Genomic DNA, 18,164 nt, shown 5'->3' on the forward strand with positions numbered 1-18,164 from the left:
AAAATTATTTTCGAACTTTTAAGAGCCATAACTATCTTAAGACTCATAATAATGACTTCAAACATGTTCAGCTGTGTTATTTGAATTAAAATGTTATTATTTTACTTACACAATTATTGCAGTTTTCATTTTTATACAGTCATGCATTAAAGGGTTAAACAGTTTTGCATTCAGATCGGATTGAACTACATTAAAAAATCACTTTCCAATTTCAGAGCACCTGAACAACAATCACTTGAACTACAACTACAACCGCTTCATTTCCCATCTGGGTCGACCAGCACGTCCTCCCTCGGGTCAATGGTACACTCCGGCACCATTCTTGGCCGCTACCCAAAACCCCCTATCCAGGGATGAAGCCCAACAGCTACTCGAACTCTACTATCTCATCCAAATGATAACCCTCTATCGTCGGGCAGCCCCTCGTCGAACGAAGCTGGACGAACTGGTCGAACAGCTCAAGGATGACTACTTCGAGCAGCAGCTGCGAGACCTTTTGCATGAGGTCGAAGGCTTCGACGAAGTGGCCATTCTTGGGTCGCATGCTTACGACCGTTTGGAACCCTGGAATTTGTTGGATAAGGGACGATTTGTAAATGACTATCGACAACTGATACCAGCCTTGCATCGGGTGCTGGATGTGATCGAGGTGGACAACTATGCGGACGAAGATTTCCGAGAGAAGTTGAAACAGTTGAAGAAAAACGTCGAAGGAGTTACCGTTGAGGTGATTCAGAAAGAGCTGAACATCTTGGAGGAGTTGGATTCGTTGAAGTGGACTACGGAGAAGCCCTGGACGATTCAGGACATTTTGGCGATTATTTTCGGAAAGCAAGGACAGAAGCCGATCAATGATTTCGATGAAAACTATGACATTGTCGAAGAGGACGATGAACCTGTGGATGATGGAAAGGTCGAAGAGTTCTGGGTAGTTATTGACGATTCCAGCGAAGACAACCAATCAAATGAAATAAAGCCTGGTGTCATTGACATCAGACACGATTCGAACGGTACTTTGGAGGTGAAATCTGTTCCAGACAATGTTACAGTAGTTGTTGAAGAAGATTCAGTTATTGTAGCGAAAACTATTGAAGGTGATACTGATGCGAACCAGGGAGAAACAGAAGCCACGAGTGAGCTTCACGAAATAGAATCCGAAGAAAAGTCTGATAGTTTTGAATTCAAGCCAGAATATTACGAAAACAACGAATCGGACACCGATGATCTAGAACACCAAGAGATATCTGAAGTTGAAAACCGCGAAGAACCAGAACTTGTAACCGTTGTTGAAAACGCTGAAGAAACCATCTCAATTTCTCAGACCCCTGTGTCTGCAACCACTCCAATTGTCATTCTAGAAGGATTATTAGAACCAGAGAAACTCGTACCAGAAAGTAAACAAGAAGTTTGGGCCGAAACCGAAACTTTACCTACCATCCTACAACAAATCACAGAACAGCCCGACATGGTTGAAGCGAAAGAAACCGAATCGATCGTCCAGCTGCAACAAATCTTAGATAACCCTGGCAGCTTTCCAGAGCACTACAACGAACCAGAGGTAATTTTCGAATCGGAAAAGCTTCCTGAACCCATCGACGTCAGTCAACCGGCAGAGTGGATCGAGCCGAAGGAACAAGATGGCGAGCCGCTTGTCGATCTACCGGACCAGGAAGAAGTGATCGACGAGCTGGAAGCTGAACTGCTGCTGAACAATCTAAGTGAAGAAGTGGAGGAACAGGACGCCGAGGATATTGATGAAGCCTCAACAGAGAGTGTTCCTCTCTGGGAAAGTGAAGACGAAGCCGGCAACGAAACCGGTGACGACAACGTTGAAGCAAAGTCAGACGACCTTGAAGAATTGGATAGAAATCGTAAGTTGAAAACATTTATTGGGAAAATTTAAATCAGTATAATTCAACAAAATACAACTAAACGAAATGCAAGGTCAAATCAACTATAATTAAATTTAATAAACCAAATGAACAACAATGAAAAATTACGAAAATGACAAAAATGACAAAAATGACAAAAATGACAAAAATGACAAAAATGACAAAAATGACAAAAATGACAAAAATGACAAAAATGACAAAAATGACAAAAATGACAAAAATGACAAAAATGACAAAAATGACAAAAATGACAAAAATGACAAAAATGACAAAAATGACAAAAATGACAAAAATGACAAAAATGACAAAAATGACAAAAATGACAAAAATGACAAAAATGACAAAAATGACAAAAATGTCAAAAATGACAAAAATGACAAAAATGACAAAAATGACAAAAATGACAAAAATGACAAAAATGACAAAAATGACAAAAATGACAAAAATGACAAAAATGACAAAAATGACAAAAATGACAAAAATGACAAAAATGACAAAAATGACAAAAATGACAAAAATGACAAAAATGACAAAAATGACAAAAATGACAAAAATGACAAAAATGACAAAAATGACAAAAATGACAAAAATGACAAAAATGACAAAAATGACAAAAATGACAAAAATGACAAAAATGACAAAAATGACAAAAATGACAAAAATGACAAAAATGACAAAAATGACAAAAATGACAAAAATGACAAAAATGACAAAAATGACAAAAATGACAAAAATGACAAAAATGACAAAAATGACAAAAATGACAAAAATGACAAAAATGACAAAAATGACAAAAATGACAAAAATGACAAAAATGACAAAAATGACAAAAATGACAAAAATGACAAAAATGACAAAAATGACAAAAATGACAAAAATGACAAAAATGACAAAAATGACAAAAATGACAAAAATGACAAAAATGACAAAAATGACAAAAATGACAAAAATGACAAAAATGACAAAAATGACAAAAATGACAAAAATGACAAAAATGACAAAAATGACAAAAATGACAAAAATGACAAAAATGACAAAAATGACAAAAATGACAAAAATGACAAAAATGACAAAAATGACAAAAATGACAAAAATGACAAAAATGACAAAAATGACAAAAATGACAAAAATGACAAAAATGACAAAAATGACAAAAATGACAAAAATGACAAAAATGACAAAAATGACAAAAATGACAAAAATGACAAAAATGACAAAAATGACAAAAATGACAAAAATGACAAAAATGACAAAAATGACAAAAATGACAAAAATGACGAAAATGACAAAAATGACAAAAATGACAAAAATGACAAAAATGACAAAAATGACAAAAATGACAAAAATGACAAAAATGACAAAAATGACAAAAATGACAAAAATGACAAAAATGACAAAAATGACAAAAATGACAAAAATGACAAAAATGACAAAAATGACAAAAATTACAAAAATTACAAAAATCACAAAAATGACAAAAATGACAAAAATGACAAAAATGACAAAAATGACACAAATGACAAAAGTGACAAAACTTCACATGAATAATATTAAAACTACATAAGAATAACCCAATTACCACAATAAAACTATTTAAAATTAAAAAAAAAATTAATTATTAAATATCACAAAAAATAACAATTAATTGAAACAAATATTCCAAAAAATATACCGAAAAATACGCAAAAATACTACAAAAATACCACGATAATAACACTATAAAAAGAGAAAATTTAAAAAAATTTAGAATTCTTATAAGTTAATTTAAATAAATAAAAACTTTTTTTTGAAATTATAAAAAATTTAAAATTTTGAAAAACCTAAAAAAACAGTAAAATGACAAAAATGTCACAAATATTTCTCAAAAATTTCAAAAGAAATATAGCACAAAACAAATCACAAAAGTTACACAAAAATAACACAAATACACACAAAAATTACGCAAGAATAACACAAAAAATACACAATACCTGAACGAAAATAACACAAAAATAACAAAAATAACACAATAATAATACCTAAATAACACAATAATTACACAAAATTAACTTTAAAAAACACAAAAAATACACAAAAAATACATAAATAACACAAAAATTTCACAAATATACAACAAAAAGTACACAAAAATAACACAAAAAACACCAAAAATAAACAAAAATAACACAAGACCTTAACAGAAAAAAACCAAAAAATATTTAAAAACTAACACAAAAACTACGAAAAATTTACACAAAAATAAAAAAATAACAGAAAACTATTAAATAAATAAGACAAAAATTACTTGAAATTAACACAATGATGAGACAAAAATAAAACAAAAAAACACAAAAATTACACATAAATAACACACAAAAAAAAAACATTAAAATGACACAAAATTTAAAAGAAAATGAGACAATAATTGCACAAAAATTACACAAAAAACAAAATAATTACACAAAAATTAAACAAATATAACACAAAAATAACACATAAATTACAGAAAATTAACACGAAAATGGTTTCCAAAATTTTCAAAGAACACAAAAATTTCACAAAGATTGAACAAAATGCACAAAAAATAACAGAAATAACACAAAAATTGCACGTAAATATAAGAATGCAACGGAAATAACACAAAAACTTCACAAAAATTACACAAGAACAATTCAAAAATCATTTGAAAATTCCACAAAAGAATCCACAAAAATTACGCAAATTTAACACAAAACTAATCACTTCCATCTGTACCGTTGAGCCGTCAACACGTACGCCGGAGCATCGTATCGTTGCTGTGTACCTGCAGGAACATTTTTACATTATTTATTTTTTCCTTACCTGTTTTTCCATCAGCACTTTTCAGTGCTAAAATTATTTTCATTTTCTTTTATTCATATTTTCTCTTTTCTTTCCAGCATGGGGAAGTCATCGGCCGGCTCAAGAGCTGGTAGAAAGCGAATTGCCGAAACTAATTCAGGTCCATCGCCCAAAAAAGTTGAAATTTCCAATTCATTCGATGTCCTTCATAACATCGGTGATGAGGAAATATTCATATTTAATTCTGATAAGAGTACTAAGAAACCTTCTTCTTCTTATACTCTTAAAAATGAAAAGGTTCCACCAATTACGGTCACGATTCCTGACTTCAATGCCTTTCGAAAAGAAATCGTCACTTCCGTCAAGGATGTGAAGATTTCTTTTCAGATCGGTCGAAGGGGAACTGCTCGTATTTTGGCGGAATCTTTTAATGATTTTCAAAAAATTTTAAATTATTTGAATAATAAAAAACATCAATTTTTTACTTACGACACAAGAAGTGATCGTCCTTTTAAAGTTGTACTTCGTGGTCTCACCGGCGATCAGACACCGGATGAGATCACAACTGAATTAAATTCTTTGTTAGGTTTTTCTCCGATTCAAGTAATTCAAATGAGGAAAAGAACCAACACGAATAATATCAGTAGTGTTGGTTTTGCTCCTGAGCTTTATTTGATCCATTTTAAAAAGGATCAAGTTAATAATTTGCAAATTCTTGAAAAGGCTCGTCTTATGTTTCATTGTCGAGTCAAATTCGAACCTTTTCGAAAATCTTCAACCAATTTCCTTCAAAATATTACGCAATGTCGTCGTTGTCAAGCTTTTTGTCACGGCACTAAAAATTGTAGAATGAATGCCAGATGCATGCTTTGCGGCTCATTCGATCATGATAAATCTAAATGCCTTTTTGGTGGTGATAAGCCACAAACAGAATTTTTCAAGTGTGCAAATTGCGCAGGTAATCATTCCTCGAATTCGCTAGACTGTCCCATCAGGGCAAAAATTATTGCTTCTAGGAAAAATCCCAAAGTTTCCAGAAAAGTTTCTTCTCCTCCTTCCTCTTTTTCGTCTTCACACGTCGGGCCGGCAAACAACCTGCCTGTTCGCGGTCATCCTCGGCCTACATTGGAATCACGGCTGGGTAATACCCGAAGTGTTTTTAATGTTACCTGTGCTGATTCTGCGCCACAGACTCGTTGTTTATCGTTCTCAGAGGTGGTTGAAAATGGGTTTCCCTCTTCAGGTTTAACTAATAAAAATGGGAAAAAACCAAGTCTCAACGTTCATGCGAAGGCTTGGGAAAATCCCCGAAATTCAAATACTTGTTCTTCTCCTTCATTTTCTGATCCTAACAATTTTGTTGATTTGGGTGAGATTACTGAGGAAAAATTAAAATTTTTGCATCAAAATTTAATGGAAATGATGCAACTTATGTTGAAAGCAAATTCAATGTTTGAAGCTTTCCAAACTTCTTTTAATTATGCTAACAAAATTATTATGACTTTACGATTCCCTCATGGATCCAAATAGATGTTTAAATATTATGAATTGGAATGCTAGATCTTTGCTGGCTAACCAAGATGAATTCTTTTTATTTTTGAAAACTCAAAACATACATATTGCTGCCATCACTGAAACTTTTTTAAAGCCGGACAATAACTTGAAAAGCAATGCTTTCTTTAAAATTTTGCGAAATGATCGACTTGATCGACAAGGTGGGGGTGTAGCTATTGTCATCAATAGTCGTCTCAAATTTAGACTTCTTCCTTCTTTCAATACCAAAGTCTTAGAAACAATTGGAATTGAATTAGAAACGTCTATGGGGAAAATTATAATTATTGCCGCATATTTGCCTTTTCAATGCAGCGGTGAGCAGAAAAATTTTTTGAAGGGAGATTTACAAAAACTCACCAGAAATAAATCTAAATTTTTTATTATTGGTGACTTTAATGCAAAACACCGATCTTGGAATAATATTTCATCAAATTCTAATGGGAATATTTTATTCAATGACTGCTCTGCAGGTTATTATACTGTTGAATATCCTAATGGGCATACTTGTTTCTCTTCGATTAGAAATCCTTCCACAATTGATTTGGTTCTAACGGATTTAGGCGAGCATTGTAGTCAAATAGTTACTCATGCGGACCTCGATTCAGACCACCTTCCAGTAACTTTTTCTTTATCCCAAAGTCCCATTGAAAACCCTTTAAAATCAACTTTTAACTTTCAAAAAGCTGACTGGGAGCGATATAGGAATTTTATTGAACGTAATTTGGATGTAAACGTTCCACTGAATTCAATTGAAGATATTGATTTGGCTGTAGAAAATTTGACAACTTCAATAGTCAATGCTAAAGCCGCTTCAATACCCAAAGTTAAACATAAATTTAATCAACCTTTAATTGATGATGATCTTCAGTTTTTGATACGACTGAAAAACATTCGTCGACGCCAATATCAACGTACTAGGGATCCTTATTTGAAATTTATTTATTGCGACCTTCAAAAAGAGATCAAACGTCGTTTAAATTTCATCCGTAATGAAAATTTTGCTAAAGCAGTAGAGGACATAAAACCCTACTCAAAGCCGTTTTGGAAATTAACTAAAATTCTGAAAAAGCCCCAGAAGCCAATTCCTACTTTGAAAGATGGGGATAAACTTCTTTTAACTAACGCAGAAAAAGCTCAAAAATTAGCCCAACAGTTTGAGTCTGCTCATGATTTTAATTTAAACGTTGTTAGTCCAATTGATGCTCAAATTTCCCTTGAATTTGATGATATTTTTTCTAAGCAAAATGTATTTGAAAGTTCCTGTGAGACAAATATTGATGAACTTAAATTGATTTTAAAAAAATTTAAAAATATGAAAGCTCCGGGGGAAGATGGGATTTTCTATATTCTTATTAAAAAGTTGCCTGAAAGCACTTTAAATTTTTTAGTTAAAATCTTCAATAAATGTTTTCACTGTGCTTATTTTCCCAATAAATGGAAAAATGCCAAAGTAACTCCAATTTTGAAACCTGGAAAAAGTGCTTCAGAGCCTTCAAGTTATCGACCAATTAGTTTGCTTCCTTCTTTAAGTAAACTATTTGAGAGAGTTATTTTGAATAGAATGATGATTCACATTAATCAGAATTCTATTTTCCCTGATGAACAATTTGGTTTTCGTCATGGACATTCTACTACACATCAACTTTTGAGTGTAACTAATATGATTAACGCTAGCAAATCTGAAGGTTATTCAACTGGTGTTGCTCTTCTAGATATTGAAAAAGCTTTTGACAGTGTTTGGCACAAAGGTTTAGTAGCTAAATTAGCTCGATTTGATTTTCCTGTATATCTCACCAAAATTATTCAAAATTATTTGACTAGCCGAACCTTACAAGTAAGCTATCAAAATTCATGCTCTGAAAGGACACCCATTAGAGCTGGGGTCCCTCAGGGCAGTATACTTGGGCCAATCTTATACAATATTTTTACTTCTGATCTTCCTGATGTACCAGAAGGAAAAGGTAGAAGATTATTTGCTGATGATACTTTGCTTTCAGCCAAAGGTCGAAATTTACGGGTGGTACGCAGTAGATTGCAACAAAATTTAAATTCCTTTTTGAATTACTTGAAAATGTGGAAAATTTCTCCTAACGCTTCCAAAACTCAACTTATTTTATTTCCCCATAAGCCAAGAGCTCAATTTTTAAAACCTAATGAAAATCATTCCATAACTTTTAATGGGGTTTCATTAGAATGGTCTGATCACGTGAAGTACTTGGGACTCACACTTGATCGGAATCTTACTTTTAAAAATCACATTGAAGATATTCAATCTAAATGTAATAAATACACTAAATCTCTTTATTCTCTCATCAACAGGAAATCCCGGTTGTGTCTGCGAAATAAGATGCTCATCTACAAACAAGTTTTCCGACCAGCGATCATGTATGCAGTTCCGATTTGGTCTAGCTGCTGCGCGACGAGGAAGAAAGCCATCCAGAGGATTCAGAACAAGGTTCTGAAAATGATTTTGCGGCTTCCACCTTGGCACAGCACCGAAGATCTTCATCGGATTGCGGGCATTGAATCGATCGAAGAGATGGCCAACAAAATCATCTCCAACTTCAGAGGCAAATCGATGCAGTCTTCCATCGCAGAGATTCGTTCTCTCTATAATTAGTTTTAATTTAGGATAGTTTTAGTTTTTAGTAGTAAGTTTAAAATATTTTTTGACATTACAGGATGTTCTCCTACATAAAAATACTTGATTGCACTCAGCAAAATTAATTCAAATAAATAAATTATAGTGATTAATAAACTATAGGGCTCTGGACAGTTCATCATTGAACTGAACACCTAATTTAATGTAATAATGTAATATAAATGTAATGATGAATTGGTACAAATAAAGACATATTTAAAAAAAAAAATAAAAAAAAAAAAAAAAAAAACACAAAACTAACACGAGAAAACTAAAAAATTACACAAAAATTAAACATATGAATAACACAAAAAATTCACTCAAATAAACTAAATGTACAAAAAGTTAAACAAACATAACAAAAAAAAATAACACAAAGTTACGCAAAAACTACAAGAAAATGACACAATAACTTCACAGCACTTACATTTCACTACACAAAACTTACGCGAAAAATACAAAAATAACACAGAAATAACACAAAAATGACACAAAAATTTAAAAAAAATTACACAAAAATTAAAAAAAAAAATACACAAAAATTACAATAAACTGACACGTGAAAATTACAAAAAATACACAAAAATTACACGAAAATTACACATAAACTACACAAAAATTTCACAAAAATTACACAAAAATTATACAAAAATGACACAAAAAAAAATAACAAAGCAACACAAAAATTTCACAAGAAATTCAAAATAAAATAATCAAAAATAAAACCAATATTACACCAAAATTACACAAAACGTTCACGAAAAGAAGACAAAATTTTTACAAAAACTTCAAAAAAATTTTACTAAAGTTCCAGAAAAATTACACAAAAAAATTCACAAAAAATTTCAAAATTACAAAAAAATAACAGAAAAACTACCACGAAAAAACACACAAAAATTACACAAAAATAACTCAAAAATTTCACTTAAATACACAAAATGAACAACAAATTATAAAAAAAACAACATTAAAGTTACACAATAAATTACACAAAAATAACAAAACAATTACACAGAATTACACACAAATTTCACAAAAAATCCAAGAATATAACACAAGAATAATACAAAAATTTCTCGAAAAAAACATAACAATTATATGAAAATTTCGAAAATAACACAAGAATTACCCAAAAATTTCTCGAAAATAACATAAAAATTTCAAGGAAATTTCACAAAAATTACAGAAAAATTACACAAAAACTACACAAAAATTAATAAAATTATAGAAATTACACGAAAATAACAAAAAAATCCGCAAAAATTATACAAATTTACACAAAACTATCATAAAAAACACAAAAATTACACAAAAAGAACACAAAAAATTAACACAAAAATTTCAGAAAAATTTCACGAAATTATCACAAAAGTTTCGCAAAAAAATCACTCAAATTTTACAAAAAATTCACAAAAATAACACAAAAAATTACACAATAAATTATACAAAAATTAAACAAAAATTGAACAAAAATTAAACAAAAATTACACAAAAATTATATAACAATAACACATAAACAACACAAAAATTACACATGAATAACATAAAAATTTCACTTAAATACACAAAATGTAAAACAGATCACCCAAAAATTTTAAAAAACACGAAAATTTCACAAAAATTAAACAAAATTCATATAAAAACTCTTCAAAAATAACAAAAAACTATGACAGAAAATACACAAAAATTACACGTAAATATAAGAATTCAACAAAAATAACACAAAAATTACATAAAAACTACACAATAAAGACACAGAAAGTACACAAGAATAATTCAAAAATTACATAAAAATTCCACAAAAAATTCATAATAATTACGCAAAATTAACACAAAACAAACAAGAAAAAACTCAAAAATAACACAAAAATTACACATGAATTACACAAAAAATTCACTTAAATATACAAAATGTACAAAAAGTTACACAAAAATCACAAAAAGATTACACAAAAAATTACACAAAAATTATATGAAAATAACACAGTAATTTCACCGCAATTACACATAAATTACACAAATACTACACAAAACTTACGCGAAAAAAAAAACCCAAAAATATCACAGAAATTACACAAAAATGACACAAATATTAACAAAAAAAAAAACACAAAAAATTTAAAAAAAATACAAAAAAATTAAAATACACTAACACGAAAAAACACGAAAATAACACAAAAAATTTTGTGTAATAACACAAAAGTTACACAAAATTTACACATAAATTACACAAAAATTTCAAAATTTTTTAACAAAAATGACACAAAAATAAAAACAAAGTAACACAAAAATTTCATAAAAAATTCCAAAAAAAAAAATACACAAAAATTACACAAAAATTACACAAAAAATACACAAAGCGTTCACGAAAAGAAGAAAACATTTTTACAAAACTTCACAAAAATTGTACTAGAATTTCACAAAAATTACAAAAAAATATCAAAAAACTACCACGAAAATAACACAAAAATTACACAAGAATGACACAAAATTTTCACTTAATTACACAAAATTTACAACAGATTATAAAAAAATAACATAAAAGTTACACAATAAATTACACAAAAAAAAACAATTAAACAGAATAACACAAAAATTTCACAAAAATTACACACAAATTTTACAAAAATTCCACGAAAATAACACAAAAATTACACAACAATTTCTTAAAAATAACATAACAATTTCATGAAAATTTCACAAAAAATACAGAAAAGTTACACAAAAACTACACAAAATATTCACAAAAACTAATAAAATTAGAGAAATTACACGAAAATTACAAAAAAAAATCAACAAAAATCACACAAATTTACACAAAACTATGATAAAAAAAACACAAAAATTACACAAATATGACACAAAAAGAACACAAATTAAAAATAACACAATAATCACAAAAAAATTTGCAAAAAACACCCTACAATTTAACAAAAATTTCACAAAAAATACACAAAAATTACACAAAAAATTACACAAAAATTATACAAAAATTACACAAAAATTACACAAAAACTGCATAAAAATGACACATAACTAACACGAAAATAACACAAAAATTACTCATGATTAACATAAAAACTTCACTTAAATACACATGATGTAAAACAGATTACACAAAAATAAAATTAAATTAACACAGAAAATCACACAAAAATCACACAAAAATCACACAAAAATCACACAAAAATAACACAAAATAACACATAAATTTCACAATACTTACACACGAAAATTTCACAAGAATGACATGAACATAAAACCAAAATAACACAAAAATTTCTCTTCAATAACACAAAAATGTTTTGTAACTTTTAATTTATAGGCCTTATCGGTGAAAAGTGATGTCCTTTTTAGTAGGGACATCTAAAGATTATAAAATTTTTATAGATGGATAGAAGGTTAGATGAAGTGAAAGATGGTGAAGATGAGCGGGTAAAATTTATTTAGAAGAATTAACATCACATATCAATTTTTTGTTCCTCACGAGCCAACTTCCATCTACAAAAATTTCATAATCTTTAGATGTCCCTACTAATAAGGACATCACTTTTCCTCGATAAGGCTGATAAATTAAAGTAACAAACATAAAATACGGTGATTAGTGATTATAAAATTACACATAAATTGCACAAAAATTTTTCAAAAATTTCTCTAAAATAACACAAAAAATCACAAAAACTTCACAATAATTACACAAGTTTCACAATAATGACACAAAAAGAAAAGGATTACAGAAATTACAGGAAAATAACACAAGAATAACACAAAAAGTACACAAAAATTAAAAAAAAATTACACGAAAATTACACAAAAAACACAAAAATTGCATAAAAATATAACAAAAATAACACGAATATAACACAAAAATTACACAAAAAATTCACAAGAATAAAACATAAATTGCATAAAATTTCACAAAAATGTAAAAAAAACAGAAAAACTACACAAAAATTTTACAAAACTCACACAAAAATATCATTAAAATTACAAATAAATACTGAAATTATACAAAAATTAAACAAAAATTGAACTTTTAATAAAAAATGACACAAAAATAACATTTAGCTGCACGAAATTAAAAAATAAACCAAAAAACATAAGTTTTGGATTATTGATTTCTTAGATAGCGCGTTTTTGAAGAAAACATTAATAATTATACACTCTTTAGACAAAAGTTGAATTTTAAAATAAAAAAAAATTAACGAAAGTTTTTATCAAAGCATACATTCACTTATCGCTCAAATTTGGTTAGAAAAATTTTCTTCTCTTTTTGTTCCATCTTCCAGCAGTGTTGAATTTTATTGGATTTAATCGTTCCAATTTCTACCAAAACTTAGCGACTAAAAACAGACAGCATCTCGATTATTCTTCAGTTATTGAATATATTTAAAAAAAATCATCAGAAAATGAGTAATATTCTTAGGTTTTTTCTGTGAAATGGAAGCATATTCAATCATACATACAGATAAGCCGAAACACACATTAAAAAAAAAACTAAATAGACTTTTATTTTTTAAATTTCTTCACAGACGCACCGAAAATCGGCTTAGAAATCGATCCCGATGAGCAGTATGAGCAGGTTTCGAAACCCACCGAAACAGGTAAGACATTTTTCACCATTTTTAAATTGTAGAATTTCTAGTTGGTACAATTCCTTTCCCCCGCCCCAAAATTCAGCTTTCACCGTTGATGAAGACGTTCGACGCTACGTGGTCGATGAGGTCGGCAAAGTGCTGGATTTGGTACAGGAATCTCACGGTGAGCAGGCGCGCTCGAGTGTTTCCGCTGAAGATTTGGATCGGATGGCTGCCCAGTTGCAGCCGGGAGAAAGTCGCGAGATCGATGAAAAGTTGGTTAAGAGTGCTGGGCGAGTCGCTATTTTGTCGGCTCTTCAGGACATTCTGAGAGAGAAGGATGACGAAGCGAGTGCACGGACGATTGAGGTCTTGGAAATGTGGAAACAGGATGAAGAAGCGGTGACAGAAGATGGATACTTTGAGAGGAATTATGGAGTGGGAGTTGAAGCTCGCAAGATTCCTGAAGACGAGTCACTTATTATAGAAGATGAAAACAATTCAGCTGCAGTTGTAGAAACGGTGGACGAGCAAGAACTGCAAATAGATGATGATGTCGAAATCAAAGAAGCAGAAGAGATCAGTGTTGAAGAACCTGAGTTTAAATTGAAGAATGAAGCGACTGGGGAAGAGAGTGAAACCACTGATAACGAACGAACTTCCGATGTAGTAGAACAGAAGAATGCTTTGGATGAAGTTGTCTTGGACAAACCAGAAATTCCTTCTCAATCCTTGAATGAAACTCAGGAAGCGACGAAAAAAAGTTCGGTTGAGTTGACAGACGATAAAACACGCGGAAATTTGCAGCCGTTTCCTGAAGAGGTTACCGATGAAACGGAACCTCTGGAGGTGGCTAGAGTTAGCACTGACGAGAGGCCTTTAGAAGATCAAAACATCGAAGAAGTTCTTTCCGATTAACCACACGTTAATCGACTCAATTTTAACCCTACTTAAACCATAAAGACTTATTTAAAAATAATTTTAGAAAAAATGCAATAAATACATTCCAATTGGACGAATCCCACCCTAAAAACGTTTATCCCTCAACTTTCCAGGCCAATCCGAATCGATCGACAACGAAGAAGAAAACAGTCTCAGCGCAATCCAGGTAGAGGTACGCAATTCCGATTTACTGCAGCTGGTTCCGCATGTAGTTGAGCAACTACGCCTGGGCCACGTTTCGGCAGCTGAATACACAGTGCTGGAGGAAATATTCGAAGAGCTCTGGCCCCTGATGGTGGAAGAAGCCAAAAGGCTTAACCACCAGGAACAACGAAGATCCACCAACAACAACGGGGTTGTAAAGCAATCCGGGAAAATTCCTGAAACATCACAAAGTCTAAGCTAATTGCACCACCAGTATCGCTTAGGAATTGCGCATTCCTTCCCCATAGTTTTATTTGTAAATAGATAAATTTACGACAAAAGGGTTTCGTAATTGACCGAAATTGTCTCTGCGTTTTACTTTCTTCATCCGTTCCTTCCGTTTGGCAATTGCCATTCTCTTACCTGACCTTTCTGGGGTTCATTCAATGTTTCGACCAAGAAAAATTTCAGTTTTCTGATTACGTTCAAAAGGTTCAGTTCGAAAATGTTGCTCAAGTTCTTGGTTGTGATCCTGCTGGCAATTTGCAGTTTTGCAATTGCAAATCCGATCAAACGTTGCAATGGTAAGTCCTTTCAACAAAATTTCCAATTCTCTCCAAGAGTTAAACTCACTTTAAAAATGACCTCACCACAGACATGTCCCTGAACACCATAATCGAAATCAACGTCAAGGAACGCCTCAAGCAGCTAGGCTTACACCCAAGAATATTCCGGTACGGAACCAGGAGTGCTCCACTTCGAGTGAAGAAACCTCAACCAAGGACCCAACCTAACCGCAAACGGTTGAAGCCGAAGCCACGTCGTAATTGGGTGGACGCGTATGTGAAAAATTTGAAACCATGGCGGAAGTCTTTGGGCCCCGAGGAGAAACTCGGCCACCGGAAGTGGGATGCGGTTGGACGGCTGGAACTGGAGATGCGACGACGACCGGGGTTGAGCGAGAGGCGGTTGAAAAGGATGGAAAATGAAGTCGCTGAGATTTTGTGGAAGTATTGAAATGTTGATGATGGTCATTGAACCTTTAGTGATTAAGTCAAATAAATAGTTTATGTGAAGTTATCGGGACAAGGTTTTCATTTATAGAAAGAAATAAATCAAATAACTTATTGTATGTAGTAAAAACTTTTTTAAACAAATTCATCATCTTAGAGCTATTTTTAGTTTGTGATGTTATAAAACTCTTCATATGATGATACGTATTTGATATTAAATATCAAATCTTCAGATTCTTTTTCCATATTCTGAAAACTGCCTATGCTTATTATAGGGGGAAGTCGTCTATGGCCGGACATCGCCTATGGCCGGACAACATAGATTTTTCGAAAACACAATATCCTAATAATGTTTAAACGCCATGAAAATAAAGTAAATGGTAGCCTGATATGGTGTTAGAAATATGGTAATCCAATCTGAAAAGGTAAACCAATGATAGGCATCTAAAGCTTTTGCCTAGTAGTACGGAGAGGATCGCCTAAACTTTGCATTTGTATTGAGGTCAGTTTTTTCGGCTTGTAAAATTTGAACTGCACATGAACGACATCGTTGATTGGTTATCTTTCGACCACAGTAGATATAAGATAACTAAACGGAAGTTCAAACGAAATATTAGGAAAATGAAAAAAGTGCGATTTCTCTATGACCGGACATCAAATTGTTGTCTGTGACCGGACAAGAAAATATTCAAAATGATAGATGTTTTTAACTTGAAACTTTCATTTTTTCATCTCTATAGCACCCCCAAATGGTTAGCAGAAGATAAGGGTTCAATAACGAAACTATTTTGGTCCTCTGAGAAACTTAAGATTTTGCTGTCCGGTCATAGACAATTTTTCTCTTGTTTTTTCGAAACAAATGTTTCATTCTGGTTCGTCAAAAAAAACTTTTATGACTGGCTTCATAGAACGTTCGGTATTGGAAAACATATATTCACAAGACCTGTGCAAGTGAATTCAGTCATTTTGCTACGTTTTTGTGCCATTGGTGACAACTTTGGTGAAGTAATTCGTAGTGTCCGGCCATAGACAACACTTTTGGAAATGAGTGAAAATTAACATGAAATGATTTCTTTTACCGCATGAATGTGTTGTAAATTAATTTTTTTTCTAATATAGTTAAGTGATCATAATATTGATACTCTTCAAATCAGTAGAGGAACCAATGTTTACAAAAATCTATTTTTGAAGTTATTGCTTAAAAACCTTAAGTGTCCAGTAGTAGACGACTTCCCCCTACATACACAGCCAGATCTTGTCAGCATCCCGGTGAGAGTTTAGTTAAAGTATATTTACTACTCATCTTTACTTGGCCGAGCCCACTGTGCAGTATTGGACGCAAAGGCAACTGGACCACAGGGAGGAAGAAACGTGGACAACAGTTCTAAATATACGTTCACATGATTGCAGAAGTTTTACGTTGAGAGTACATGTGCTTGAAAGTACTGTCCTCCTGGACTCCGAATCCGATCAATCTTCCTTATGAGGTTAGAAATGGGGTTATTTTACATAAAAAAATCCAAATTTGAGAATGTGTAGATTTTTTTTTTGCTCCCTATCCCTGGATATAGCGCCAGTACACGCTCTTGGAAAGAAAAACAGAAAAGAAAGAACATTATTGAAACATTAATACAATTTTTGAAACTTTACTGTTTCCAAAGCTTTTATGGTGAATATTTAAAAATTTATTTGACATTTTTTTGTATTTACCATATTGAGCTTTGAAATAGAAACTGTACAAGTAACTGAATCTGAAATTTTATTAAAAGCCCATTTTCTCACTTCAACCTTTGTCGAACAAATTCACAATCAATAAAGCAAAGTACATGCTATTTTTTTTTAACTCAAAATTAAGTATGACCGACGATCAAAACATAGTTCGATTCTATGAACTTAAAGTTAAATACCCTTTTTTCCTTCTTGCGATGGACCAAAACGGAGTTCGAACTGCGAACTCAAAATTGATCCCTTTTTTTCCTTCGGCGAGGGATCAAAGCTGAGTTCAACCTTATGAACTAAAAATTGAACTCTCTTTGTTGGACTGAAAACACTTAGCGAGTTCAGTCCGAACCGGATCAGCAACCAACGAACACGTCGCAAAATTATGTCGTTCCGGAACAATTACCGGAAGACTATTAAGGAACTTCATAATAAAATGCATGTTCACCGTGTCAGCGTAAAATTCTGTCCATCATTGTCATCATATGGTGAGCGGCTTGGAATGTCCGGAAACTTCCGGATGTTGTTTACTTCCGTGGGAAGTAACATCCGGAAGTTTTCTTTGACCGAGAATCTCAAAATTTTCCACCGCTCTGTAATTGCAATGCAATGTACCGGAACAGCAGCATCCGGGTACAACAAATTTTAATCATCCTTTAATTCCCTGAAAATCAGCTACCCTCGAAAAAAAAGGATAAATTCGAGTTCGACTGCCAAACTTAGTATTGAGTATGCCTATCAGAACTTAGTTTTGCTATTGCCCAGTCAAACTTAAAGTTGAGGGAAGCCACCGAAGTGCTGTTTTGAACCAAAATTACTTAATTTTGAGTTTAAAAAAAGAGCGTGTAAGTTTTGAAATCTTCATGGTTTCTCTTGTTTTGAA

At 31.8% G+C, this 18,164-nt stretch overlaps 3 protein-coding genes across 3 annotated transcripts; all 3 read left to right on the forward strand.

Annotated features, from left to right (window-relative positions):
• Positions 1-215: 215 nt before the first annotated feature.
• LOC129760267 (uncharacterized) lies at positions 216-14,632 on the forward strand (the record flags this gene model as incomplete). Its single annotated transcript, XM_055757879.1, has 3 exons — positions 216-1,871; positions 13,419-13,490; positions 13,567-14,632. Coding segments are annotated over 3 exons (2,543 nt in total), but the record flags the coding sequence as incomplete, so codon positions are not given.
• On the forward strand, positions 14,494-14,911 carry LOC129760265 (uncharacterized; the record flags this gene model as incomplete). The annotated part of the gene is made up of 1 exon (XM_055757877.1): positions 14,494-14,911. A coding segment is annotated over one exon (318 nt), but the record flags the coding sequence as incomplete, so codon positions are not given.
• A 102-nt stretch (positions 14,912-15,013) lies between these two features.
• Positions 15,014-15,627, forward strand: LOC129760266 (uncharacterized). The gene is made up of 2 exons (XM_055757878.1): positions 15,014-15,133; positions 15,205-15,627. Exons 1-2 carry the CDS (start codon positions 15,055-15,057, stop codon positions 15,564-15,566), a joined length of 441 nt encoding a protein of 146 aa, XP_055613853.1. The 5' UTR covers positions 15,014-15,054; the 3' UTR covers positions 15,567-15,627.
• The last annotated feature ends 2,537 nt before the right edge of the window (positions 15,628-18,164 follow it).

The sequence above is a fragment of the Uranotaenia lowii genome, unplaced genomic scaffold (genome assembly GCF_029784155.1).
Source record: "Uranotaenia lowii strain MFRU-FL unplaced genomic scaffold, ASM2978415v1 HiC_scaffold_543, whole genome shotgun sequence".
Taxonomy (NCBI): Eukaryota; Metazoa; Arthropoda; class Insecta; order Diptera; family Culicidae; genus Uranotaenia; species Uranotaenia lowii.